Source organism: Perognathus longimembris, chromosome 28, assembly GCF_023159225.1.
Source record: "Perognathus longimembris pacificus isolate PPM17 chromosome 28, ASM2315922v1, whole genome shotgun sequence".
NCBI classification, from domain to species: domain Eukaryota; kingdom Metazoa; phylum Chordata; class Mammalia; order Rodentia; family Heteromyidae; genus Perognathus; species Perognathus longimembris.
The window spans coordinates 13,857,050-13,884,665 of record NC_063188.1 but is presented as its reverse complement, the minus strand read 5'-3'; the positions used below and the strand labels follow the sequence as shown (position 1 = coordinate 13,884,665).

Sequence of the window (27,616 nt, the reverse complement as noted above, 5' to 3'; positions counted from 1 at the left end):
TGAGCCACAGTGCCATTTATGGCTATTTCTGTTTATGTGGTACTGAGGAATTGAACCCAGGGCTTCATGCATGCTAGGCAAGCCAAGCACTCTACCACTAGGCCACACTCCCAGATGTATATCGTTTTATGTAAATATGAAGAAGCACTTAAGCATTGCACCTTTGTGTTTCTCTCCTAAGGATCTCTTATTTTGGTCTCACTGTGTGTGAGTATCTAAAATCCTGTATAGTTTATCATATCCCAGTGTAATTTAGATCTAAACTTCCATATATCAGAGAGAACGTGGGCTGTTTGTCTATGAGCTTGACTTACCTCACTTAATATGATTTCTTCTAGTTCCATCCATTTCCCTGAAAACATTATTTTATTCTTTCTAATGGCTGTGTAAAATTCCATTGTATATAGGTACCACATTGTTTGGATCCACTCATCTGTTGTGAGGCATCTGGGCTGTTTCCATGTCTTGGCTACTGTGAATAGTGCCGCGGTGAACACGGACGTGCAGGTCTCCTTATTCTATCCTGGCTCACGATGCTCAGGGTAGATGCTTAGAAGTGGTATGGCTGGGTATTTGGGAAAGTCTATGTTTAATTTTTTGAGGAAGCTCCAGGTTGCTGTCCAGAGTGGTTGTATTAGTTTACATTCCTACCAGCAGTGCAGTAGGGTCCCTTTTTCCCCCACATCCCTGCCAGCATTTTTTGGCCAGTCCTGGGCCTTGGACTCAGGGCCTAAGCACTGTCCCTGGCTTCTTTTTGCTCAAGGACAGCACTCTGCCACTTGAGCCACAGCGCCACTTTGGTCGTTTTCTGTATATGTGGTGCCGGGGAATTGAACCCAGGGCCTCATGTATACGAGGCAAGCACTCTTGCCACTAGGCCATATCCCCAGCCCCCTTCCAGCATTTGTGTTGTTTGCATTCACAATGTTGGCCAATCTTCTTGGCACTTCCAGCTTTTTGATAGTTTACTGGAGGTAAGAGTCTCAGAGACTTTCCTGCCTCGGCTGGTTTTGAATCTCAGTCCTCAGATTTCAGGCTCCTGAGTAGCTAGGATTACAGGAGTGAGCCACCAGTGCCCTGCTTCAGGCCTATCTTTTTAGAACTGCTGCAGACACCTTATATAACCTTAGACAAATCATGGACTTATTTGTCTTTTTAGCAACTGTCAATAGATCATGCTGTATCACGACTTTAATATAAACAGTGATGCTGCACTACTGAAATGTGCTATAAAAGATGTAAAGAATTTCCTTAGGGGAGCTGGGAATGTGACTTAGTGGTAGACTGCTTGCCTAGCATGCATGAAGCCCTGGGTTCGATTCCTCAGCACCACATAAACAGCAAAAGCCAGAAGTGGCGCTGTAGATTAAGAGGTAGAGTGCTAGCCTTGAGCAAAAAGAAGCCAGGGACAGTGCTCAGGCCCTGAGTTCAAGCCCTAGGACTGGCAAAAAATAATAATAATTCCGTGCTGGGGATATGGCCTAGTGGCAAGAGTGCTTGCCTCATATACATGAGGCCCTGGGTTCAATTCCCCAGCACCACATATACAGAAAATGGCCAGAAGTGGCGCTGTGGCTCAAGTGGCAGAGTGCTAGCCTTGAGCAAAAGGAAGCCAGGGACAGTGCTCAGGCCAAGTCCAAAGCCCAGGACTGGCCAAAAAAAATAATAATTCCTTAGGGCTTGGTTGGCTCAGTGGGTTCCATCCCTAGCATACCTTAAAAAATAGTCATCACTTATTTCAGGAGCCATTTGCTACTGTGGGCATCTAGCATTAAGGAAGAGCAACAGTAAGAGTGTTATTAAGCCAGGGCATATAATTTTGCTTCCTTTCCTCTGTCTTCAAATGTCAGAATTTAAATAACTTCTATCAGGAATAGGAGAGCAACATTTATATGTTCTACTTTGAAATAATTTTTTGAGTCTTTTTACCTTGTTTTACCTTGTTTACCTTGTTTTACCTTGTTTCTTTTCATCATATTGGTTTTTTAAAGAAGTGTGTTTCCAGGTAACCAAAAATCTAGATATTCATTTTTGTCCTGGTATAGATTGGTTTAAGCAATAAAAGGGCCATAAATCAAATGGAAGGAAAAAATGCAGAGCTTTATGTAGCTTGATAAATTATATGTAACTGCCTTTTCTTGGTGCCAGTCCTGGGGATTGAACTCAGGGCCTGGATGCAGTCCGTGAGCTTTATTTTTATGCTCCCAGCTAGCACTCTACCACTCTACCCAAGCTCTACTTCCTGCTTTTTTTGGTTAATTGGTGATAAGAGACTTGTAGACTTTTCTGCCTGGGCTGGCTTTGAACCACAATCCTCAGATCTCAGCTTCCTGAGTAGCTAGCTAGGATTCTAGGTATGAGCCACCAGGACCCTGGTGTAATTGCCTTTTTTGGCCAGCCATGGGGCTTAAACTCAGGTCCTGGGCACTGTCCCTGAGCTTGTTTTGTTCAAGGCTAGTACTCTACCACTTTGAGGCACAGCACCAGTTTTTCTGGTGGTTAATTGGAGATAAGAGCCTCACAGATGTTCCCGCCTGGGCTGGTTTGAACTGTGATCCTCAGATCTCAGCCTCCTGAGTAGCTAGGATTACAGTTGTGAGCCACTAATGCCCAGTTGTAATTGCCTTTTGAAGGCATTTTTTCCTATGAGCTTGTTTGCCCTGGCTTCTGTTCATCTTCATTCCTAGGTGAAAAGTAGGTCACGAATACGTATTGAAATGAATCAGAAGCAAGAGCACTGGCTCTTGAGTGATTGCAGGACTGTTTCGCTATTGGCTCCAAAGGTGCTCACTTTTGCCCTACAGAAAAGAGGCTGAGGCTTGAGATAAAAACATGCATAGGTGACCTGTTCGGTCAGAATCTCGAAAGGATGGGAGTAGTAAGTAGGGCAAGAGAGACAGGTGTGAGGTTCCTATGTTTTTTTTAGCCATATACAACTTTCCCAAGATGTCCATGTGAGCTTCAAGAATCAAAGAAGAATGCTATTCTACATAAATACATTCATCTCTTTTCTGTCATCTGTCATTGTATAACCCTCCAAGATAGACCAAGAGATATTTGACAGAGTATAACATTTTGGCCCTTTGATGCCCTGTTTTTGAAGTTTAGATATACACTTTGCTTCCAATGATTTCCAGTTCCTATTGGAGCCATATGGAGACAGCACATCTGTATGGTCAATTCGTATTCTCCAGATATGTAGACAAGAAACCAGATTCCAAGCAAATATATGAATTACCATTGCTTTTGTAAATTTGTCTAAGACACTTGCACAGTGTTTTTGAAGACTGTTTTCTTTGTATATGAAGCTACATGGTGAGATCACTAAAAAGATTGTATTAGCTAGCTACTTTCACTAATTGGTACCTATGTCAGATTATGTACCAGATTGCAAGAACAGAAAAAAGTTTAGGAGATCATTTAGTTCACATTCCTTAGCCCTAGGCAAGAAAACCTTCAAGCCATTCAAGGTAATATTTTTGTCTGCTTTTTTCTTTCCTATATTTTTGGGAAGGTATTGGAGCTTGAACTCAGGACCTTGCAGTCTTGATCGGTCTGTTTTTCACTGAAGGCTGGGACTACCACTTGAGCCACACCTCTACTTTTGGCTTTTTACTGATTGATTGGAGAGAAGAATCTCTTGTCAGAGCTGGCTTCAAATCTCACATCTCGGTCTCCTGAGTGTATGCCATTAGCACCTAGCTGTGTTCTTAAATATGCCAGGAAATTATGATTCTACCCAACTAATCTGAGACAAGACCAGTGATATATAAACTTCAGAGTTGAGAAATTCATTTTTTAATAACCCTAGCATATCTCAATTAAAACGATTTATTCTAGGTCTGTTTTCTTCCATGAAGGAAGAATTTGGGATATTTCTAACTCATTTTTTAAAAAAATCCTTCATGCCATGCACTGGCAGCTCACACTTGTAATCCTAGCTACTCAGGAGGCGGAGATTTGAGGATTGCAGTTCAAAGCCAGCCTGGGCAGGAAAGTCATGAGACTTTTATCTCCAGTTAACCACCAGAAAATTGAGAGTAGCGGTGTGGCTCAACGTAGGAGCTCTAGCCTTGAACAAAAAAGCTCAGGGACCTGGCCTCATTACTGACAAAAAAGAAAAAGTAATTATAAGGTCTCTGGGTTCAAACTTCAGTTAGTACAAGGAAAAAAAGAAGTAGTATACCTGACTTAGATTTTTTTTTGCCAGTCTTGGTGCTTGAACTCAGGGCCTGAGCACTGTCCCTGGCTTCTTTTTGTTCAAAGCGAGCACTCTACCACTTGAGCCACAGCGCCACTTCTGGCTTTTTCTATATATGTGGTGCTGAGGAATCAAACCCAGGACTTCATGTATATGAGGCAAGCGCTCTACCACTAGGCCATATTCCCAGCCTGACTTAGAGATTTTTACGATACATATTTTGAATGTGCTATCAATTCACATATAAGACAGTTCATCAAGAATACTTTTTTGTCTTTTGTTGTTGTTGTTCTTGGTTGTGGGGCTTGAACTCAGGGCCTGGGCCCTGTCCCTGAGCCTCTTTGTGCTCAAGGTGAGCACTCTACCAGTTTGAGCCACAACTCCACTTCGAATTTTTAAGTGGTTTCTGCCCAGGCTGGCTTTGAAATGCAATCCTCCGATCTCAGCCTCCTGAGTAGTAGGATTACAGGTGTGAGCTACCAGTGCCAGCTTGTCTTATTTTTTAATGGAGCTTTCAGGTTGTTCTAGCACCATTTGTTTAAAACATAATTTTGTTGATCCATTTGTACTTTGTGGGACATCTAGGCTATTTGCATCACTTGTGAATGGAGCTGCAATAAATCCAGGAATGCAGGGTTTTTTTTTGTTTGTTTGTTGTTGTTTTTTTTAATCCTGTCTTTCGGTCTTTAGGATAAATGCCCAGGAGTGGTATCCAGAATCATAAGAAAGTTCTATTTTTAGTTTTCTGAGGAATCTCCGTCCTTTTTTCCCAGAATAGTTGTACTAATTTATATCTCCACCCATAGTATATTAGGATTGCTTCTTCCCCATACCCTCAGCATTTGTTATTGTTTGTCTTAGCAATGCTGGACATTCTGAATAAAAGTAAGATAGAATCTATTGTTTTTACATTTTATTTACATTTATTTCTCCCTTTTAGTGTGCTCACAGAAAATTAGGACACCTTAGGCAGGAGTTAAAGAGAAAGTTTTGTAAGCAAACTTACATCACATCTCTAAGTCAAATTGGTTAAAGCTTCTCCAGTATTTGCAAAACATGATAGACAAGATGCTACACAAAACCATTGCATCTCAAGAGTTTTCCCTTTATTTTTAAAGACAACTGGAAAAGAAAGCACTGTCTGCTGTAATAAAAAAAAGACACACTACAGTATAATCAGTAACCATTCCACTTATCACAGCTTGGTTGAATTTAAAGTGTGTGTGTGTGTGTGTTTTAAAAAGTCCAAAAAGTGTGTGTGTGTGTGTGTGTGTGTGTTTTAAAAAGTCCAAGAAGACTACAGGTGGAAATTTGAAAAGTTCATGTGCTTCTGGATGTTGAGATTTTTTTTTTGCCAGTCCTGGGCCTTGAACTCAGGGCCTGAGCACTGTCCCTGGCTTCTTTTTGCTCAAGGCTAGCACTCTGCCACTTGAGCTACAGCTCCACTTCTGGCCTTTTCTTTATATGTGTGCTGAGGAATCGAGCCCAGGGCTTCATGTACATGAGGCAAGCACTCTTGCCACTAGGCCATATTCCCAGCCCTCTAACCTACTTTTTATCTAATAGTTAAATGAAATTTCTTATAGACACTATGTATTTGCATATCTCTTTGTTGTTGTTATTTTTGGCCATAGGGCTTGAACTCAGGGTCTGAGCACTGTTTCTGGGCTCTTTTGCTCAAAGCTAGAGCTCTATCACTCTGACCCACAGCTTCATTTCTGGTTTTCTGGTGGTTAATTAGAGATAGTCTCATGGACTTTCCTATCTGGGCTGGCTTTGAACTGTGATCCTCAGATCTCAGCCTCCTGAGTAGCAAGAGTTACAGGCTGGACCACCCACTGCTGTGCATATGCTGATGCTTGCCTGTTTGTGCTTCCCTTTCTTGTTAGTTATTTTACAAAAGTTCGGTCTGGATTTTGTTTGTGTTATTATTGGCAGTACTGGGGTTTGAACTCAGGACCTTGTACTTGCTAGGCAGGTGCTCTACCACCTGAGCCATGTCCTCCCTCGTTGCATGTTTTTACTTTTGTTATTTTGTGACTAGAGTCTTGCTTCTTGCCTCGGTCAGCTGCAGTCCTCCTGTTTATACTCCCCAGGTGGCAGGGATGACAGAGGCATGCCCTTGCGCCCAGCTTCTTATTTATTCAGATAGAGTCTTGTTAGCTTCTTGCCTTGAAACACAACCCTAGCTACATGGAAGGTAGAGATCAGTGCATTTGGTACATATGTGAAAGCCTTCCTTCCACACTGTACTATGGACTTTTGGAGAGTGAGCTATATAGTCTCTGCCCAGTATAGGACTACAAGGAGGTAATGTGTGGAAAACACGCAGCATGGCTCTTAATGTCTCCTTTGTGCTCAAAAGTGTTCCACTAAGTGGGCACTTATTGCTGGTTGAAGTTCAAGAAGAAAAGAGCTCCGATTATGTGTGAACCCCTCATAATCGGGGAGGTATAGACGGACTAGGGAAGTCATGGAATAGCATAAACTTCCTATTTTAGCCAGGCACTGGTAACTCACACCTGTATTCCTAGCTACTCAGAAGACTGAGGTCTGAGGAAAGTGGTTCGAAGCCAGCCCAAGCAGGAAGATCTGTGAGATTCTAATCTCCAATTACCCACCAAAAAGCCCCAAGTAGAGCTGTGGCTCAAGTGGTAGAGCACTAACTGTGAGCAAAAAAGCTCAGGGGAAGTGCCCAGGTCCTGAGTTCAAGCCCCAGGACCAGCACAAAAACAATTCCTGTTTCGATCTATCATTGTTTTAGTGTTGCTAACACCTTTAGTACCTTGAGAAGGGAGGAGAAAAATCTAGATAGAAAAATCTGATTGGTTATCACTGCACAATGGTGGTAAGCTGTATGTTATGCCTGAGAAATGAGACTTTTCATGTCTCTTTGCCCTTTACTGCCCTAATATGGGAGTGTCCTTCCTTCCTCCCTCCCTTCCTCCCTCCCTCCCTCCTTTCCTTCCTTCCTTCCTTCCTTCCTTCCTTCCTTCCTCCCTCCCTCCCTCCCTCCCTCCCTCCCTCCCTCCCTCCCTCCCTCCCTCCCTCCCTCTTTCCCTCTTTCCCTCCCTCTCTCCCTCCCTCTCTCCCTCCCTCCCTCCCTTCCTTCCTTTCTTTGTCCATCGTGGGCTTGAAGTCAGAGCTTGGGTGCTTTCCCTAAGATCTTTCACTCAAGGCTCTATCACTTTGAGCCACAACACCACTTCCAGTTTTCTGGTGGTTCATTGAGATAAGGGTGAGACTTTCCTGCCAATGCTGGCTTTGAACTGTGATCCACATATGTGAGCCTCCTGAGTAGCTAGGATTACAAGTATGAGGTACCAGCACCCAGCCTGTTTTATTGTTTCTTTATACATTGCATTCATCAGTTAAATTTAAAAATTCATCTACCTGTCTTTATGCCAAGCACAATGTTAGGTACTTTGGATATAAACCTTACAAGTGAAGAATGGCACAGGAAAGCCAGGAAAGAAGACCATGGCAGATTCACCTGAGAAGTCAGAATGTTCCATAGAAAGTAATATTTGAGCTGGACACTGGTGGTTCACGCCTATAATCCTAGCTATTCCAGGAGCCTGAGATCTGGGGATGGTGGTTCAAAGTCAGCCTGGGCAGGAAGGTCCACAAGACCCTTATCTCCTGTTAACCACCAAAAAGCCAGAAGTGGCTGTGGCTTGAGTGGCAAAGAGTGCTAGCCTTCCATTATAGAAGAAAGGCTCAGGGATAGAGCCCAAGCCCTTCACTCAAGCCCTAGTTCAAGAACAAAAAAGGTGACAGATGAAATGTGTTCAACCAGAAGAACAATGGTATGGAAAGTCAAGGAAGAAGGTAGAGTTTCAAGGAAAAGCAAAGTGCTTGACTAAGGGCTGAGTGGACAGCCACAGGACTGCACTACTTCTGTAGACGTAGAGGCAGATGCCAGGTGCTGTTGGTACTTCTAAGTCCCCAGAGCAGTAGTACCTGAAAGGGGGTAATTTGCAGACAGGTATCTTGAGAAAAGGTGCCTTACTGCCTTTGATTATAGACCATAGCCTTAGGACAGTGGGAGGCAAGCTTTTTATGAGATAGGATCTTGCCATTTAGCCTAGGCATTTCTTGATCTTGTGCTCTTCCTACCGCAACCTCTTGTGTTGAGATTACAGAGAAACTATTTTTTATAAATGACCAGATAATAAACCTTAAGGTTTTGCCAGCCATGTGATCTCAGTTGTAATCACAGACATGGCACAGGGAAATGAAGCGTGGTTGTGTTCCAAGTACATTGTATTTACTAAACAAGTGCCAGGCTGGTTGGATCCACCAGATAGCTGCCTCTGGATATTTGGGGAAGAAAAGAGGTCAGTTTTCCTTGGAATGCTGAGGCATGAGGATCTTGAGCTTGAGGCCACCTTGAGTGACATAGTAAGACTCTATCAAAAACGAAAACAGGGGGCTGGGAATATGGCCTAATGGTAGAGTGTTTGCCTCACATACATGAAGCTCTGGGTTCGATTCTTCAGCACCACATATATAGAAAAAGCCAGAAATGACGCTGTGCCTCAAGTGGTAGAGTGCTAGCCTTGAGCAAAAAGAAGCCAGGGACAGTCAGTGCTCAGGCCCCGAGTTCAAGCCCCAGGACTGGCAAAAAAAACACTCCAAAACAACACAACTACCTTTGTTCGTTATCATCTGTATAACTAAGTGTACATATATTGTGGATGTATTATTAGAAATGGGAATAAAAAAAACACAACTCTAGTTATGGCATGTAGATGAATTTTTTTTGTCAATTATGTGGCCTGGGTGCTGTCCCCGAGCATTTGTGCTTAAGGCTCTACTACTTAACAAGTCACAGTTCCACTTCTGGCTTTTTGGTGGTTAATTGTAGATAAGTGTGTCATGGACTTTCCTACTTGGGCTGGCTTTGAACTGTGATCCTTGCATCTTGGTCTCCTGAGTTGCTTAGGGAGTGTAGCCACTGGTGTCTGACCCATTGATGTGTGTTTAAAGTAGGTACCTCCAGAGGAGCTAACTGCAATACTTGGCTTGGAGAATTTCTCTCTGTACCCTGATAGTTACTGCTATTTGCAGTACCTGCACATGTACTGTATTAAGGTAGACACAGCTAAGTGATACCCCTTTGTCCTTGGGTTCCAGGAGCAACCATTCTAGCCATCAGATTCCAGCTCTTCTCCCACAGCTTTCTCTTTCTGCCTATCCTAGAGTTGGTAACATAATTATTGTTTTACTTATAGCTGCTAAGTTATATTTTTCCTTTTATTCTTTGACTTTTATTGTTGTTATGGATTAGCCATGGGGCTTGAACTCAGGGCTCAGGGATAGTGCTCTACCACTTTGAGCCATAGCACCACTTCAGTTTTCTGGTGGTTCGTTGCAGATAAGAATCTCATGGAATGTCCTGCCTGGGCTGGCTTTGAACCATAATCCTCAGATCTCACCCTCCTGAGTAGCTAGGATTATAGGCATGAACCACTGGAGCCCAGCCTCCTTAGAACTCCCCCCACCTTTAGTAGTACTGAGATTTGAACTCAGGTCCTTGAGCTTGCTCTCCTTGCTTGCTCAGCTGGCATTCGAGTACTTCTAGTCCTGTTCTCTGAAGGTTATTTTGGAGATACAGTCTCATTGAGTTTTCTCTGTGGACTGCCTTCAAATGAGGCACCAATGGATCTCAGCCTCCTGAGTAGCTAGGATTATAGGCATGTCCACCTGTGCCTTTAAGAGTTTTTGAAGACTGAATTTCAATCTTGGCTCAATTCCGTTGATTGAAGAGTAGTTACATCCCAGTGTCGGCATCTTCACACTTGATTGATCTTAGCTAAGAGGCTGAGAAGCGATCCAATATCTATTTTATTCCCAGTCCTTGGGCTTGAACTCAGGGCCAGGGCTCTGTCCCTGACCTTTTTGCTCAAGGCTAGCACTCCACCACTTGAGCCACAGCGCCACTTCCTGCTTTTTCTGTATATGTGGTGCTGAGGAATTGAGCTCAGGGCTTCATGCATGCTAGACAACCAGTCTAGCACTAAGCCACATTCCCAGCCCATAGTGTCTGTTCTTAATGTACTTTAGCTGAGCCTTAGTCTTTGATTTCCTTGTCTCCTCTCATGCATGACTTAGTTCCGTAGATCAGCTTGAGACTCTGATTATGTGGCACTGGATAACCTAAGTTAGAATCCTATTGTAGTGTTGCCCCCCAAGTGTCTGCAATGGGACAGGACCTCTTTTTCCAGTCTCCCCATTTTGGAGCTGTAATTATTGACTGAAATTAATCTGATCCACTAGAAGCAAACTGAATAAGAGGTCTAAAAGAAAAATCATTAGCAGTTTTTGGCTGTCTTTAAAGCAGGAATATAACATTAAGACTGTCCATAATTTGAACTCCTGCGTTTTGCTTTAATACCTTCAGCATTTTACTATGTCATTCATTACTCAAAAATATTCATTTGTTTTCAAAGGTCTATTTTTAATCTTTTAAAATTGTTTTGTTATTTAAGTAATTGTACAAATTCAATGTCAGTTTATTGAAAAGGTCTATTTTAATAGTTGCACAATACCCTACACTGTGCGTACACCTTAATTAAATCATTCTCATTAAAAAACATGAAATTAGGTTGTAAGTGATATAAGCTGAGAGTTAACTTTTTTTTTTTTTTTTTTGCCAGTCCTGGGGCTTGGACTCAGGGCCTGAGCACTGTCCCTGGCTTCTTTTTGCTCAAGACTAGCACTCTACCACTTGGGCCACAGCGCCACGTCTGGCCGTTTTTTGTATATGTGGTACTGGGGAATCATGTATAAGAGGCAAGCACTCTTGCCACTAGGCCATATCCCCAGCCCCGAGAGTTAACATTTATACCTATGTTGAGGGAAGGAAATTCGCTTTGAACAGCATATTTGTCGGTGGGTCAGGCCTGGGGCACAGGGAAGGCGATACACCATTGGGTCTTTAGAAGCTGTCAGGTGAGTTGGGCACCTGTAGCTCTCGCCTGTAATCCTAGCTATTGGAAGCCAGCCCAGGCTGGAAAGTTCATGAGACTCTTATCTCCAATAAACTAAAAAATAAAACAATAACCGGACGTGGACCTGTGTCTCAAATGGAAGAGCATTATCCTTGAGCAAAAGAAGCTCAAGGACAGTTCCCCAGACCCTGAGGTCAAGCCCCAGGACTGGGTCCCCCCAAAACAACCCCCCCCAAACTATCAGGTTAACTTTCATTTTCCCACATTTGAAGTAGCCAGGGGAACAATGTTAGCATGATGATAAATGGCATCTCACAGTCATTCTTCTGAGGAACTAATATGAGCCGGGACTGTTCAATTGAAGATCAAATTTTTATATCTTTCTTTGGGTCTTATAAACGGATACCTTGCTGTGGTGATGATAGTAAGTAGATGGTCATGGTTGGAAGGATCTCATTTCTCATTCTGTTTTCAAGATACTCTGTTTTATTTCTACTTTCCATAACAGCTTGAAAAGCTGTAATAGCCACTTGTCTGGTTTCTGAACGTGTGTGTGTGTGTGTGTGTGTGTGTGTGTGTGTGTGTGTGTACGCACGCTGATCCTAGGGCTACTTCTGCCTTTTTCAGTAGTTAATTGTGGGTATGAGCCTCACAGACTTTCCTGTCTGGGCTAGCTTCAAACAAACCTCAGACCTCAGCCTCCTGAGTAGTTGGATTATATGTGTGTGCTATGAGCACCTGGCTTACTTTTTTAAAAATTTAATTCTCAAGCTTGTTTCTAGCAAAACACGTTTTGTTTTCCTTCCAAACATTCTTGCCAGCACTTATTCAATTGGATTGTTCTGCCCACTTTTACCTTTCCCAATCCTAGATCAAACAGTTCATAAGAGGATTTTTTTCTTGCTTATTTGTTTGTTTGACCAGGTAGCCCATGCTGGCCTCAAACATGTGATCTTTCTGCTTCAGCCTCCTGAGTGTTGGGATTATAGGGATATATACTGTGCCTGACTTATAAATATTTTTAGAAGTGCCTGGAGATAGTTATGTAAACTCTGCAATTTTTATAAGCATAAATGAGAAAAATAGGGGCTGGGAATATGGCCTAGGGGCTAGGGATATGGCCTAATGGCAAGAATGCTTGCCTCCTATACATGAAGCCCTGCTTTCAATTCCCCAGCACCACATATACAGAAAACGGCCAGACGTGGCGCTGTGGCTCAAGTGGTGGAGTGCTGGCCTTGAGCAAAAAGAAGCCAGGGACAGTGCTCAGGCCCTGAGTCCAAGCCCCAGGACTGGCAAAAAGAAAAAAAAAAGAGAAAAACATGTTGTAAGATATTAGAATCTTCAATAACACAGTAAGCTTCTAGTCAGCAGATTTATTCAGCATTACTCTATAATGCACAATGCTAGTCTTCAAAATAATTTAGTCTAAAAAAAAAGAAAGCAAAAAACACCAAAAACCAAAGCAATTCTGTGCTCACTGGTACAGCATTTGCCTAATGTGCAAGATGTCCTAGGTTCAATATTCAGGATCACAAAAAATGATTCAGTCTGGAAGGATTTGGTATAAGAATAAGTCACTTTTTATAAAAATGATTAGCCATAGAAGGAAGTAAAATGGTAAGAACCAAAATGAACACTATATTAATCAACATAGGAGTTCAAGGAAGAGAGATTATTTCAGATGTTGGACTATAACATAGATGAGTTGAACTTAACAGTTTTTTCCCCTTTTTGCATTTATAGATAAGCAAGCAAATGTAAATTTTGTATTTTAGTGTCTTATATACTTTTATTAATTTATTCTGTTTCTCCTGGTGCTTGAACTCAGGGCCTGGGTGTTGTTACTGAGTTTCCTTTGCCCAAATCTAGTGCTCTACCACTTGAGCCAGTAGCTCCACTTCTGACCTTTTTTAAAATTTTATTTTCTTGTAGTTTATTGGCTGGATTTGAACCTCGATCCTCAGATCTCAACCTCCTGCGTAGCTAGGATTACAGGTGTAAGAGATTGGTAGCTAGGATTACAGGTGTAAGAGATTGGCACTTAGCTTATTTTCGTATTCTTATGGCTAATTGCTGTTTTGTTAACACAATGCCAGAAATTTTCTTATATGCGAATGATGCATAAAATAGATCCTATGAATTGTAATTCAGCAAAATTCTTTCTCCTTGCTGTCATGGTGGTGTATGCCTATAAACCCAGTAGGGTGGAGGCAGGAGGATTATGAGGGCTAAGTCAGTCAGGGGTGCAGAGTAAGAAGACCTTTTCTCATAGAATCACCCCCACAAGAAATATATTAACTCAAGGAAGAGTTTTTCAAAATGAAAATATTTTTATTGGTAGATCTTCCTCTTTTTTCCTTGAATGAAGCTGACATTAAGTAAAGCCAGCTTTTGTTCATGTTAAAGAATTATCATAGCTGCTGTATTTAACTGGTTATTCATAAAAAAATGGATTTGTTTTATCTTAGTAGCTTGAGCCAGTTACCTCGGACGCATCTACATTTATAACCAGGCCCCAAAACCATTTTGACATATTTGGAACTTTCAGTTTCCATTTCATTCTCACCAGACTGCAAGGGAGGTATTGAATACATTTGCTAGAGTATTCCTGATACATTTAAAAATAACTCTGTATAACAAAGTACTTTTTGCCTGTTGTAGAAAAGTCAGAAAATGCAGGAAATTAGGAAAACCAATTATCCAGAGATAGCCACTCAGGATTTTGCTCTATCATATCTACTTGTTTTCTAAATATATATACAATAAGCATAATTAGGAGCTTAGTTTACATAGTTTTGTATACTATCCCATTTTTTTCACTTAACATTATAAATAAAAACTTTTACTGGGCTGGGAATGTGGCTTAGTGGTAGAGTGCTTGCCTAGCATGCAGGAAGCCCTGGGTTTGATTCCTCAGTACCATATAAACAGAAAAAACTGGAAATGGTGCTGTTGCTCAAGTGGTAGAGTGCAAAAGAAGGTCATGGACAGTACTCAGGCCCTGAGTTCAAGACTCAAGACTGGCAAAAAAAAAAAAAAGCTTTTCCTATGCCATTAAATTTTCTTCAAAACCTGGCATCGTTATACATGCCTATAATACCACTCAAGAGGCTAAGGCAGAAAGGTCCCAAGCATGATCTCCTTCTCCAAAACAGCAAAGTATTTTTTCTTTGACAAGAGTGGCTATAGAATAGTTTCATATGAGCATACTATAATTTAATGAATTTTTTTTTTACTGTTTTCCATGGGTTATTTTACATTTCAGGCTTCTCTAAATCTGCAATAAATGTAAATCAATTCTTTGAGCCTCATGATAGTGTGTGTGTGTGTGTGTGTGTGTGTGTGTGTGTGTGTGTGTGTGTTTGCGTTTGCCTGTCCTAGGGACTATAGTCAGTTTGTGCAGGCTGGGAATATGGCCTAGTGGCAAGAGTGCTTGCCTTGTATACATGAAGCCTTGGGTTCGATTCCCCAGCACCACATATCTAGAAAATGACCAGAAGTGGCGCTGTGGAAAAATGACCAGAAGTGGTGCCGTGGCTCAAGTGGCAGAGTGCTAGCCTTGAACAAAAAGAAGCCAGAGACAGTGCTCAGGCCCTGAGTTCAAGCCCCAGGACTGGCAAAAAAAAAAAGACAGTTTGTGCATAGTTATGTCGAAAAACATTTTCATGGTGCTATGGGTAAAAAACTTGCTGGGCATTGGCATTGAGGTCCTGGGTTCCATTGCAAAATAGAAAATAAAAGAGAAAAGTACCTTCATGTAATCATTGTACCACTCCAAAGTGTCTTTGCTTAGTGCATAAGAATGGTTTTTATGATTTTTAATTTTTTTTTTACCAGAAGTACATTCCCGAATCCTAAATGTGATTTAAGTGAAACTATACCGCTTCATAACTAAGTTATAGGACAACTGCTTTACTTCCTCCAGAATTTATAAGCCATCTGAAAGCTTTCCATGCTTGATGATTTGGCAGTGCTTCTTTTTTACAGCAATACTTTGAATTTTTGATATTTATTTGAGGAAACAGGATATTTCTCAATGAATAATAATAGGTCCTGGCCCTCATGTTTTCCGGGAACTATCTGTATTGAGAGTATTTTTTTGTGATGGGCCACTGGCTTAAACTCAGGGCCTGAGTACTGTCTCTGAGCTTTTCTGCTCAAGGCTAGCACTCTACCATTTGAGCCACAGCGCCACTTCAGGCTTTTTTTTTTTTTTGTCTTTTCTTTTTGCCACTGAGCTATATCTCATCATCAGGCTTTTTTGATAGTTAATTGGAGATAAGAGTCTCTCCGATTTTCTTGCCTGACTGGCTTTGAACCTTGATCCTCTGATCTCAGAGCCTCCTCAGTAGCTAGGATTATAGGCCAGAGCTACTGGCATCTGTCTTATTTATTAGTATTTGCTGTATGGATGAGTATTTATTAGTGATAGCTTGCATGCGTTTGAGTGATTTTCTTAAAGTAAAAAATTTTAACTAGTCTGTTGGTATACCAAGGCAATTTATGTTTGCCTCTTGGTACACTAAAATTGCTTAGGGTCCAAGTCTAAAAGTTAGGTTAGTAAGTGTTGAGGGTTTTGGTTTGGTTAGTTTTTGTTTGGGTTTGTGTTAGCTTTGAGATAGCATCTCACTGTTTAGCCCACACTGGACTGTGTTTATAAAATTACATAGAAGATTTCACCTCCTGAGTGCTGGGTTTAGAGTTTAGAAGAGGTATCTAGTAATCAGGAAACAAATGAACAGTTTTTAAGTTTTACCTTACTGTGCTTTCATTCTGGTACGACATTTATAGCTTAAGAGATAGGAATGCTGTGCTGGTTGGAGCAAAACCATTAACAATCATTGTTACGTACTTTTTTAAAAGAATTTTTTTCTAAATATAGAGCATGAGTTCATCAGTAGGAATTGTCTAATACATTCAGATGGTAAAGTTTATTAAAAGCTGTTGAAAATTCTGTTCTTTTATCTGTTTGCCTAAATTCGTAACAAGAGTTAAGTAACAGATTAAATTGAAATAGATGAACATATTTTCTCAGTATAATCAACTCTAGATCACAAAATAGTCTCAGAGCTTAAGACATTTAAAAACTATTTAATTCTTTTATCCTCTCTACTTCCTTCACTTTGAATTGATTTTGTCAGTTTCCCAAATAATGTGTGAGGGTTTTCCCTAAAGATTCTCATTGATTTTTTTTTCTTGTGCTGATCCTGGGGCTTGAATTCAGGGCCTGGGCATGGTCCCTGAGTATTTTTGCTTAAGGTGTTATAAACACTCTACCTCTTGTTCACAGCTATTAATTCTGTTGGTTCATTGGAGATAAGAATCTCGTGGTCTTTCCTGCCCAGGCTGGCTTCAAATTGCTATCTTCAGCCTCCTGAGTAGTTAGGACTACGGGTATGAGCCACCAACACCTGGAAGTGGTAAGGAAAAAATCACTTAGCCAGGCATTGGTGGCTCATACTTGTAGTCCTAGCTACTCAGGAAACTGAGATCTGAAAATTATGGTTCAAAGCCAGTCCAGGCAGACCTTGAGACTCTTATCTCCAATTAACCACATGAAAAAAGCCAAAAGTAGAGTTGTGGCTCAAAAGTTAAAGTGCTAGCCTTGTGCAAAACAGCTCAGGGACAGTGCCCAGACTCTATGTACAAGCCATAGGACTGGTACACACACACACACACACACACACACACACACACACACACACACATCTTTATATGAGATATTTCCTCAGTTACTCATATCTATGTAGATCTGGGTTGCAGAAAAAACGAAGGTCTTATCTCTTTCATAATATTATATACAGCTTACATTTCCGATTTGCTGTATTTCGAATTTTCTCTTAGCCATTATAACAGACAAAAGAAAACTAGAAATAATAGGTATTTATACCATTCTGTTTATTTTGTCTATGTATAACCTGGTTATGAAAAGTACTACGAGAATAGTTTGATTGAAGTAATTCCTAGGAGAGAAAGCAAGAAAAATAACTAGCAATTACACTGTTTTTCAATAATCAGTTTGTTTTTCCCTACAGAAACTGATGGATATGCCTGTAAACTTGTTAATCACAGCATTAGGAAACACACATACTAATAATATCATTTTGTCACTTTTCTGTAGATGTGTTCTTTGTGCCATTGTCCTGGAGCAACAATTGGTTGTGATGTGAAAACTTGTCATAGGACGTATCACTACCACTGCGCATTGCATGACAAAGCTCAGATCCGAGAGAAACCTTCACAAGGAATTTACATGTAATTATTGAACATGTCTTTACAACATTTAAGCAATTGTACTTTCCTTTTATAAGAAGTTTTCATATTTCAACGCATTCCATTGTCACATCATAAAGGGTGTTTTTATAACGAATTTAATGCTCACAGAAAGGATATAGGAGGCTTCATGATAAGCTTTTAAAAATGGCATAAAGGATATTACTAACTTGCTATTTTGCAAAATGAATTTATTTGTATACTTGATAATTTTTATGTCTTCATTTTTTAAGGGTTTATTGTCGAAAACACAAGAAAACTGCACATAACTCTGAAGGTATGTCATCCAGCCACTTCCCACTGTCAAAAAAGAATTTAAATAAAATATTAGTAGTAGTTCTATGTGAACTTTGACCTTAAGATCTCAATGTTAAATATATTTAGAAGAACCAGGAAAAGTCTTAGTATAAACTAGGACATGGAGTAAAGACCTAAATTTTGAAAAGAAAGGAATACTTCCAAAGATCTTAATAAAGTATGTAATTGAAAATTTACTTCATTTTCAGAATAAATCATTTGAATCCTTGTTCCCAGTATTACAGATAAGGTAAACTTAGGAGTCTCATGGACTTTCCTGCCTGGGCAGGCTTTGAAATGAGATCCTCAGATCTCACCCTCCTGAGTGGCTAGGATTACACGCATGAGCCACTGGGGCCCGGCTTTAATAAGAACTTTTGAGGTGATAAAGTACACTGAAATTTTTTCATAGTTTTCTTTTCCTTTCTTTTAGGGAGGGGGCAGTGGTCCTGGGGCTTGAACTCAGGTCTGGGGTACTGTTTCTAACTTTTATGTTCAATGCTAGCAGACTATCACTGAGCCACAGCTCCAATTCTGCTTTTATGTATTTATTTTTTTGGCTAATTGGTGTCAAGTCTTAAGGATTTTGCTGCCTTTTAACTGTGATCCTCATATCTCAGCCTCCTAAACAGCTACCATTACAGGTGCCCAGCTTCTTACATTTTTCTCCACTTAGCTCTAGAATTGAGTCAAAAAATCATTTGTGAAAGGGTTTTAAAAATAATTTTTATTATTATAAAGGTGATGTACAGAGGGGATACATAAGTCAGGTAAAGTGTACATTTCTTTTGGGACAGTGTCACTCCTTTCCTCATTCTCTCCCTCTCCTCCCCACTCACAAGTTGTATAGTTTGTTTTCAACATAGTGTCCAGTGAGTGTGAAAGGTTTTAAGTACAGGCTGAAGGTGTAGCTCAGTGGTAGAGCACTTAGCACACACAAGGCCCTATGTTCCATTCTCATTACTGAAGAAAAGTTTTAAAAATTCACTAAATCTTATTCCTTCAGATTTTACTGGTGTATTTATACAAAACAATTTTTTTTGTGCCAGTCTTGGGGCTTGAACTCAGGACCTAGATGCTGTCCCTGAGCTGCTTTTTCTCAAGTGGAGATTAGTTAGTTTGAAATAAGCTTCTCATGTACTTTTCTGTCCTGGCTGGCTTTGAACCCCAATCCTTAGATCTCAGCCTTCTCAGTAGCTAGGATTATAGACATGAGCCACTGGCATCTGGCTACAAAACATTTTTAAGATTGTATAGTGGCCACATATGTTAGTAACTGAGGATCAAGACTCATGAGCTGTACTATGAACATACTGGCACAGGATATTTGAAATATGTAAAGGTGATTAGTCCATATTGATTAATATAGCTGGCTCCCATTGTACCTTTTATATTTCTGATGATGATAGTACCATCTAGTGGCAGACAAAAGTCATTGCAGACAATATAAAGTATAGAGTCATTTTGATTACGGTTTTGCTCTGTGAAACTTAATAGTGAGAGAGGTCTGTTTTCATGCTTTTTGAGACAAATTTTAATGTCATTGGTGATATTGCTACAACTTAAAAATTTGACATTCAAATTAATTTGAGTTTGGGTTTCGGTGTATATTTGTATTTCTGCTTTATTTTTCAAATATAATAGGTTTCATTCTGAAATTTTCACACATGTGTACAATGACACATACGTATTGTATCATTGTTCTCTCCTTCCTATGTTGTTCTCAAATGTTTCTCCTTCTGTGTATATTTGTGTAGAGTATTGGGGCCTCTTGTTTCATTGGTACAGAATGTATTTATGTCATATTCTAAAATTTGAGTTATAAGTTTACATTTTAAAAGTTTATCTGGGCCAGACGCAGGTGGCTAATGCTTGTCTCCAATTAACCACTCAAACAGAAGTGGAGCTGTGGCTTCAAGAGGTGGAATACTAGTTCTTGAGCAAAAAGAGTTCACCGACATTGCCTAGGCCCTGAGTTTAAGCCCTATGATCAAAAAAAAAAATCAATGTTTATGTTTATTGGATTTATGCCTTTATCACATTGACATTGCTCAGACTTATTTTATATTGAGTACTTTGTCAGAAACAACTTGCAATTGTTCTGATAGGATTGAATGCCTGGGACTGTCTTTGAGATTTGTACTGCATTTGTTTTTATTTGTTTGTTTGTTTGTTTGTTTGTTTGTCTGTCTGCTGTGGGATTGGACTCTGGGCCTGGGAGCTCTTCAGCTCAAGAACAGTGCTCTACCACTTGAGCCACGATGTCACTTCTGGTTTTCTGGCGGTTAATTGGAGATTTCCTGCCCAGGCTGGCTTTGAACCGATCCTCAGATCTCAGCCTTCTGAGTAGCTAGGGTTACTGAGAATTGTACTTCATTAGTTCCTAGAGCAAAGGAAATAATACCTGCAATAATTTCATAATTGCTTACCATCTGTGTCTCGATGCTTCTGTACTTAATATATATGTCATGTTAACCTTATATAACATGAACTGTTTTTAAATATTGAAGAATAATTGTAGTATGCAGATGCACCTGTAATCCTAGCTACTGGGGAGGCTGAGATCTGAGTATTGCAGTTTGAAGCCAGCAGGGGCAGGAAAGGCCTTGAGACTCTTATCTCCAATTAAGCACTAAAAACGCTGTAAGTAGAAACAGCTGTAGTGGTAGAGTGACCGCCTTGAGTTGAAAAAGCTCAGGGACTGTGCCCAGGCCCTGAGAACAAGTCTCAGGACTGGCACAAAAGAAAGTTCCCTTTGCTCTACCTACTCATCCCTCTTTTTTTTTTTTTTTACTATCTTTATGCAGTTACCTTTTCAAGAAGAGTTAGAATTCTACAAAATGTAGTGTTTCCATATTGAGAAATTGTGTGTGTGTGTGTGTGTGTGTGTGTGTGTGTGTGTGTGTACGTGTACACATCTGACAGTAATGGGGCCTGAACTCAGGGCCTTGAGCTCATACTTGGGCTTTTTCACTCAGGGCTAGCACTCTGCCAGTCCTTTTTGGCTGCTTATTTGGAGATAACAGTCTTGCAGAATTTTCTTCCGGGCTACATACAAACCCAAATCCACAGATATCAGCATCTTCATTAGCTAGGTTTGTAGCTATGAGCCACCAGTGCCTAGTTCTTAATTACTTTTATTAAATGGATTAAAAAAAAAACTGTGATGTTAAAGTCTTAAATTTAGCCAGTAACCCTGATCTGATTACTATATAGTGTATGCATGTACACTAATTTCACACTGTATCCCCTAAATATGTTCAATTCCTGTTAATTAAAAATAAAAAATATTGCTAAGTTCTGTGGCACATAGCTGTAATTCAACATGGAGGAGGCAAAGACAGGAAGATCATGAATTTGAAGCCAGCCTGGGCTACAAAGCAAGACCCTGACTCAAAAAACAGGAGAGAGAGAGAGAGAGAGAGAGAGAGAGAGAGAGAGAGAGAGAGAGAGAGAGAGAGAGAGAGAGAGAGAGAGAGATTAAAAGCCTTTAAGCTTAGTAGTGTTGAATAGGTATATTGGCTGCACAGGTTAAGTGTATGGGCTATGAAATCAGATCTGAATTAGAACCTCAGCTCTATTTCTTCTTCGTTACATCATCAGATGAGAAGCTTAGATATTGCATCTGTAAAGTAGCGTTTGAAAAAAATATATGGCTGCAGCGGGGCCCCTGGTGGCCTGTAATCCTAGCTACTCTAGAGGTTGAGGTCTGAGGATCACGGTTCAAAGCCAGCCTAGGCAGGAAAGTCTGTGAGACTCTTATCTCCAATAAACTACTCCGAAAAAGCAGGAAGTAGCACTGTGGCTCAGGTGGTAGAGCTCTGGCCTTGAGCACAAAGAAGCTCAGAGACAGTGCCCAAGCCCTGAATTCAAGTCTCAGAACCTGCACACATCCCCACAACCAGAGTGGGGACTTTAGATTATTGCACAGATTAAATAATAATACACGGGCAGCTTTTAGTAATATTCCTGGCATTATAATAAGTGCTCAATCATGTGTTTTTCCTTGGAAGACAATGTAATTCAAATTGTATTTCTGAAAACACAGTTGGAAAATTTTGGTAACATTCTTATTTGTTTCAGGTAGAACTGATTTCATATTCTTTTTTCTTTTCTTTTTTTTTTTTTTTTTGCAGTTCTAGGATATGAACTCAGGGCATCAGGCTTGCTAGACAGATATTGTAGCATTGAGCCATACCTCTAGCCCCTTCTTTTCACTAGTGTTTTGTTGTGTGTGTTTTTTTGCCAAGTGGGATTTGAACTTGAGGCCTTGTACTTACTAGGAAAGCACTGTTATTACTTGAGCTTCTCTTCCAGCCCTGCACTGATTATTGTTGAAGTAAGTTCTCACTTCCTTCCTGAACTGCAATCCTTTCTGTCTTTCTGTCTGTCTATCTGTCCGTCCATCTGTCTAATTTTGCTTCCTGTCACAGTGGGTATGACAGGTGTGCTCTTCCCCACCCAGCTTCTTTGGGTGAGATGGGAGGTCATGGACTTTTCTATCAAGCCAGCCTGAAATTACACTCCTCCCAATCTTAGTCTTCCATTTGGCTGGAATGGCAAGCATATACCATACCACTAAGCTCAGCTGTTGGGTGAGAAGTCTGGAGTGTTTGCCTATGCTGCCCTGTAACCATGATTCCCCCCAATTCTCAGCCTCCCAAGTAGCTAGGATTATAGGCATGAGCCACCACTATGTGACTTTTTAAAAAACTTTTAAAATTCACTAGATTTATTGACCATCTATGTACGCAGTCCTATTTGGCTACTCTATATGCTCATCTTTAATTTATTTTACTGGATAAACTTTCATTATAGGAAATCTCAAATGTATACAAAGTAGAACAACATAATGAATCCTCATGTACCCATCAGCCAGACAGCAGTCTTTAGCTCATAGCCAATCTTATTTCATCATCCCCCATCTGAATTATTTTGAAGTGCATATTTCTCAGACATATTTTAGCCCACTTAATTAAGAAGAATGTATTTTGGATGCCTGCCGCACATTTGCATATGTAGATGCCTAATGAATATGCATAAAATATATCCTTTACTTGATACTTCTCCTGAAGACTCAGATAGCTGAATTCACTAGCCACGCAGAAAATACAGAACAAATGCACATGATGGTTGCGTGAGAGAGCAGGTCAAGTCATTACTCCTTTTCCTTTGGCAGCCACTATAAAAATGCACAGTTGGTAATTGCCCCAGCTTTTAAAGCCTTATCTTTTTTCTTTTGTTCTAATTCCAGCAAACATATATTGAGTGCCTGCTTCGTGTGGGCACCTTGGAGAATTTAGAAAAGAATCCTTTTTGGCAGAGAGACTGTTACATGATGAGTTATAACAAACAAATGAACAGAACTCTATAGTCTACAGATCATTTTTCCAAAATCGTGTGTGTGTGTGTGTGTGTGTGTGTGTGTGTGTGTGTGTGTGTGTGTGTGTGCTGGTCCTAGGGTTGGACCCAGGCTTAGCTTTCTTGCTCAAGGCCAATTGAGCTACAGCTCCACTTCTGGCTTTGTGGTGGTTAATTGGAAGTAAGAGTCTCACAGGCTTTCCTGCTCTGGCTGGCTTTGAACCAGGATTCTTAGATCTCAGTCTCCTGAGTAGCTAGGGTTGTTACATGTGTGAGCCACTGGTGCCCCGGTGTTTGTGTATTTTGTTTATTCATTTTGATTTGGCTTTATTGAGAAAGGCTCTCACTGTGTTGCCCAGGATGACATTTGAACCCCCTATGTAGCTCAGGCTGGTTTCAAACTTGTGATCTTCCTGTCTCTCTGCCTATTTTTGTTTTGGTTTTGGGTTTTTTTTGGGGGGGGGCAGTCATGGGCCTTGGACTCAGGGCTTGAGCACTGTCCCTGGTTTCTTTTTGCTCAAGGCTAGCACTCTACTACTTGAGCCACAACGCCACTTTGGGCCATTTTCTGTATATGTGGTGCTGGGGAATGGAACCCAGGGCTTCATGTATACGAGGCAAGCACTCTTGCCAATAGGCCATATGCCCAGCCTCTCTGCCTCTTAAGTACTCTCATTACAGGTGTGAGCTGTCATACCTGCTCCCTAGCCATTAGTTGAAGCAGACTTATAAGGAAGGCATTGCTTTCAGTTCCATTTGATAGTTGAGGGAAGTTTGGTTTTTGTCCAGTTAAATGGCAGTTATATGTTTTTTTGTTTTTTTGTTTTGTTTTTGCCAGTGGTGGAGCTTGGGCCTGAGCACTGTCCCTGGCTTCTTTTTGCTCAAGGCTAGCACTCTACCACTTGAGCCACAGCGCCACCTCTGGCTTTTTCTATAAATGTGGTGCTGGGGAATCCAACTTCATGTATATGAGGCAAGCACTCTACCATGAGGCCACATTCCCAGCCCAGTTATACATTTTTTTTCTGTTTCCCACTGTTAAATGTTGTGACATCTTTAGAGGAGAGCAGAAAAAGAGCAAAGACCAGTACTATGAAAGCTGAGGGAACATTGGTTAAGAAGTTGGTTAAGGGGCTGGGGATATAGCCTAGTGGCAAGAGTGCCTGCCTCGGATACACGAGGCCCTAGGTTCGATTCCCCAGCACCACATATATAGAAAATGGCCAGAAGGGGCGCTGTGGCTCAAGTGGCAGAGTGCTAGCCTTGAGCGGGAAGAAGCCAGGGACAGTGCTCAGGCCCTGAGTCCAAGGCCCAGGACTGGCCAAAAAAAAAAAAAAAAAAGAAGTTGGTTAAGGAACAGACAAGACTTCGTAGTACTAGGAGGTGAGTTAGTGGCTCCAGAGGCAAAGTGGAACTGACAAAAACTATCTGAGAGTTGTGTTTTATTTTTTCTTCTTTCAGTTCAATGTATACATAACGATGTATAACTGTCTGTTCTCTAACTTCCAGGGGCATATCGAAATATGTATTTCTGTGACAATGAGTGTTAGGTTTTAAAGTAGGGAGCCAGTAAAGGAGAACACCACGCTGTCGGTATTCAGGCAGGAGAGAAAAGTATTACCAAACTGCGGGCCTGTGGCCAAGATGCTGCGTAGCGGGAGAGAAGGGGCGACCCCCCCCCCCATCCAGCCCTGCCTTACCTAGGGCAGGGGCACGCAGGTGTGGCCAGGTGGATTAGGATGTGACCTCAGGGAAGGGGGAGGTAACTGCCTCCAGGTCTGCTGGTTACCCGGGTAACTGGGTGGAGACTTAATGAGGTGGGAGGCATCTGCATGAAGGGGGGGGGCGGGAATGGATACAGACCTTACCTTGCCTTGAGCATTACCATTTTAAAAGCATACTTGTAGTTACTCATTGACAAAAATTTGTCCCACTCTGTACCTTCCTGTCCTTGGCCAAAATTACTTAATCTTCCTGAACTTCTTCTTTTTTTTTTTTTTTTTTTTTTTTTTGCCAGTCCTGGGCCTTGGACTCAGGGCCTGGGCACTGACCCTGGCTTCTTTTTGCTCAAGGCTAGCTCTCTACCACTTGAGCCACAGCGCCACTTCTGGCCATTTTCTCTATATGTGGTGCTTGGGGAATTGAACCCAGGGCTTCATGTATACAAAGCAAGCACTTTTGCCACTAGGCCATATCGCCAGCCCATCTTCCTGAACCTCTGTATCTTTAAAATAGGGGTGGAGATTGGGAAGATGACTGATAAGACTTTAATGGAGTTGTTGTGAGGTTCAGATCAGTCTCAAATACTGCGTGAAAACTGCATGGCAACCTGGTATAGAAGTAAACCCTCGAAAGCTCAAATGCTAGCTCTTACTGTATTTCTAACACACACACACACACACACACACACACACACACACAGAGGAAAGCTGTTAAAATAATGTATTGGTGAGCAAAGCTGGATGGAGAAAGTTCATTACAACATTTGTAACATTAAAACAATTAGAATAACTTAGACTTGTGTTAAAGGGCCTGGTTAAATGCAGTTGGTTAGGATTAGCTCTTACAAGGAAGAAAGTATTTGTATGCATGGACTTGGAAGGTTTCATGCATTAGAAAAGTCACAAGGCTGAATTGTATGCTTATAATACCATTTGTTATACACACAGACCAAGTCCTTAAATATCTTTAAGCTGGGCACTGGTGCCTCACACCTATAATCCTAGCTACTCAGGAGGCTAAGATCTGAGCATCATGGTTTGAAGCCAGCCTGGGCAGAGAAATCTGTGACTCTTCTCTCCAATGAACCACCAGAAAACTGGAAGTGGCACTGTGGCTCCAAGTGGTAGAGCACTAGCCTTGAGAAAAACATCAGGGACAGCACCCAGGTCCTGAGTTCAAGCCCCACCACCATCACCACCATCAGCAACAACAACAACAAAAACATCTTTAGAAAGCATTTGCTTGGGCTAGGCCCCATTGGCTCATACCTGTAATCCTGACTACTCAGGAAGCTAGAATCTGAGGATCATGTTTTGAAGCCAAATGAGAATGACTTTCATGAAATTTCCAGTTGGTCAACAAAAAGCCAGAAGTGGGAGGCTGAGATCCAAGGATCTTGGCTCAAAGCCAGCTTGGGCAAGAAAGTCCATGAGATTCCTACCTTCAATTAGTTACCAACACCCTGGAAGTGGAGCTGTGGCTCAAGTGGTAGAATGCTAACCTTGAGTTGAAAAAGCTCAGGGAAAATTAGAAAAAATTAAATAGTGACATTTGCAGGGAAATGGATGGAACTAGAACAAATCATGTTAAGTGAGGTAAGCCAGGATCTGAGAGATGAACTGCTCATGTTCTGTCTGATATGCAGAAATTAGATCTAAAATACACTGGGATATGATAAATTATGCATGATTCTAGATACTCACACACAGTGAGACCAAAAGAAGATACTCAGGAGAGAAACACAAAGGTACAGTGCCTAAGCGCCTCTTCATATTTATATAAAATAATATACATACTGAAATGAACTCGGATGATATGGAAACAAGACATCTTTTTTTCTTTTTAGTTATTGATTATTCTGTCTTCTTTACGTATGACATATTCACGTGGCTATCTTAGGAAGTGTACGGGGGAGGACACAGAACTTGAGGAAAAAAGGGTAAATAAGTACAGCAGTAAGTGAACTATACAATTCATGAGTGGAGACAGGAGGGAGGAACTGGGAGAGGAATGAGGGAACAGAAGACATTGTACAAAAGGAAATTACTCATTACTTGACTCCTCTAATTGTAATCCCTCTGTACATCACCCCATAAATTGATAATTATAAAAAAGAAAAAGCTCAGTAAACTGAGCTAGGAACTGAGTTCAAGCCCAGTAAAAGCCAGACGTGGAGCTATGGCTCAAGTGGTAAACACTAGCCTTGAGCAAAAATGCTCAGGGACAGTTCATAGGCCCTAGGCTCAAGACCCAGGATGGATACACACACACACACACACACACACACACACACACGTTGCCTGGAGAATGTAATTGTATTGGGAATGTTTTATAAGCAAATACCATTCTAAGCACTTGATATGAACTAAGTCAAGTCATTTATTCAAGGACCATCTGAGGTAGGTCTCAGATCTAAGGCCATTGTGTAATGTGGCAAATCCAAGACTCAAACTACAGCATTGAGTCTGTGAGGCTGCCAAGAAGCAATTAGCAGTGGTTACTTCCTGGGGAAGGCAGATGAGGCGGTGTGATGAAGATGAGGCGGGCAGCTGGCACTGCACAGCAGGTGCAAGTAGGAGGCAGAAGGAGGATTTTTGCTTCTTTTATGCAGCTAGTTCTTTTATCATTAGAAAAGGCAAGTTTTAAATGTTAGAACGTTTTTATAATTTTGAATTGGGGAGATCAAACTAATAGGTTGCAACCATGAAAAGTTTACGCCCAGGTCCTTGTGATTAGCTTTAAATTTCTGTTTTCATAGGCATTTTCAATGACTTAGGAATAAAGTCTTGTAACTGAAATTACT

General features: G+C 41.0%; 1 protein-coding gene across 2 annotated transcripts in view; it reads left to right on the top strand.

Annotated features, from left to right (window-relative positions):
• The window catches only part of Phf6 (PHD finger protein 6), a 96,931-nt gene that overhangs the window by 7,587 nt on the left and 61,728 nt on the right, over window positions 1-27,616 (top strand). For both annotated transcript variants that reach the window (XM_048335302.1, XM_048335301.1), the window contains exons 4-5: window positions 17,282-17,415; window positions 17,667-17,710. In XM_048335302.1, the coding sequence (XP_048191259.1) occupies window positions 17,282-17,415; window positions 17,667-17,710 (178 nt within the window). The remainder of the gene's footprint in view (window positions 1-17,281; window positions 17,416-17,666; window positions 17,711-27,616) is intronic.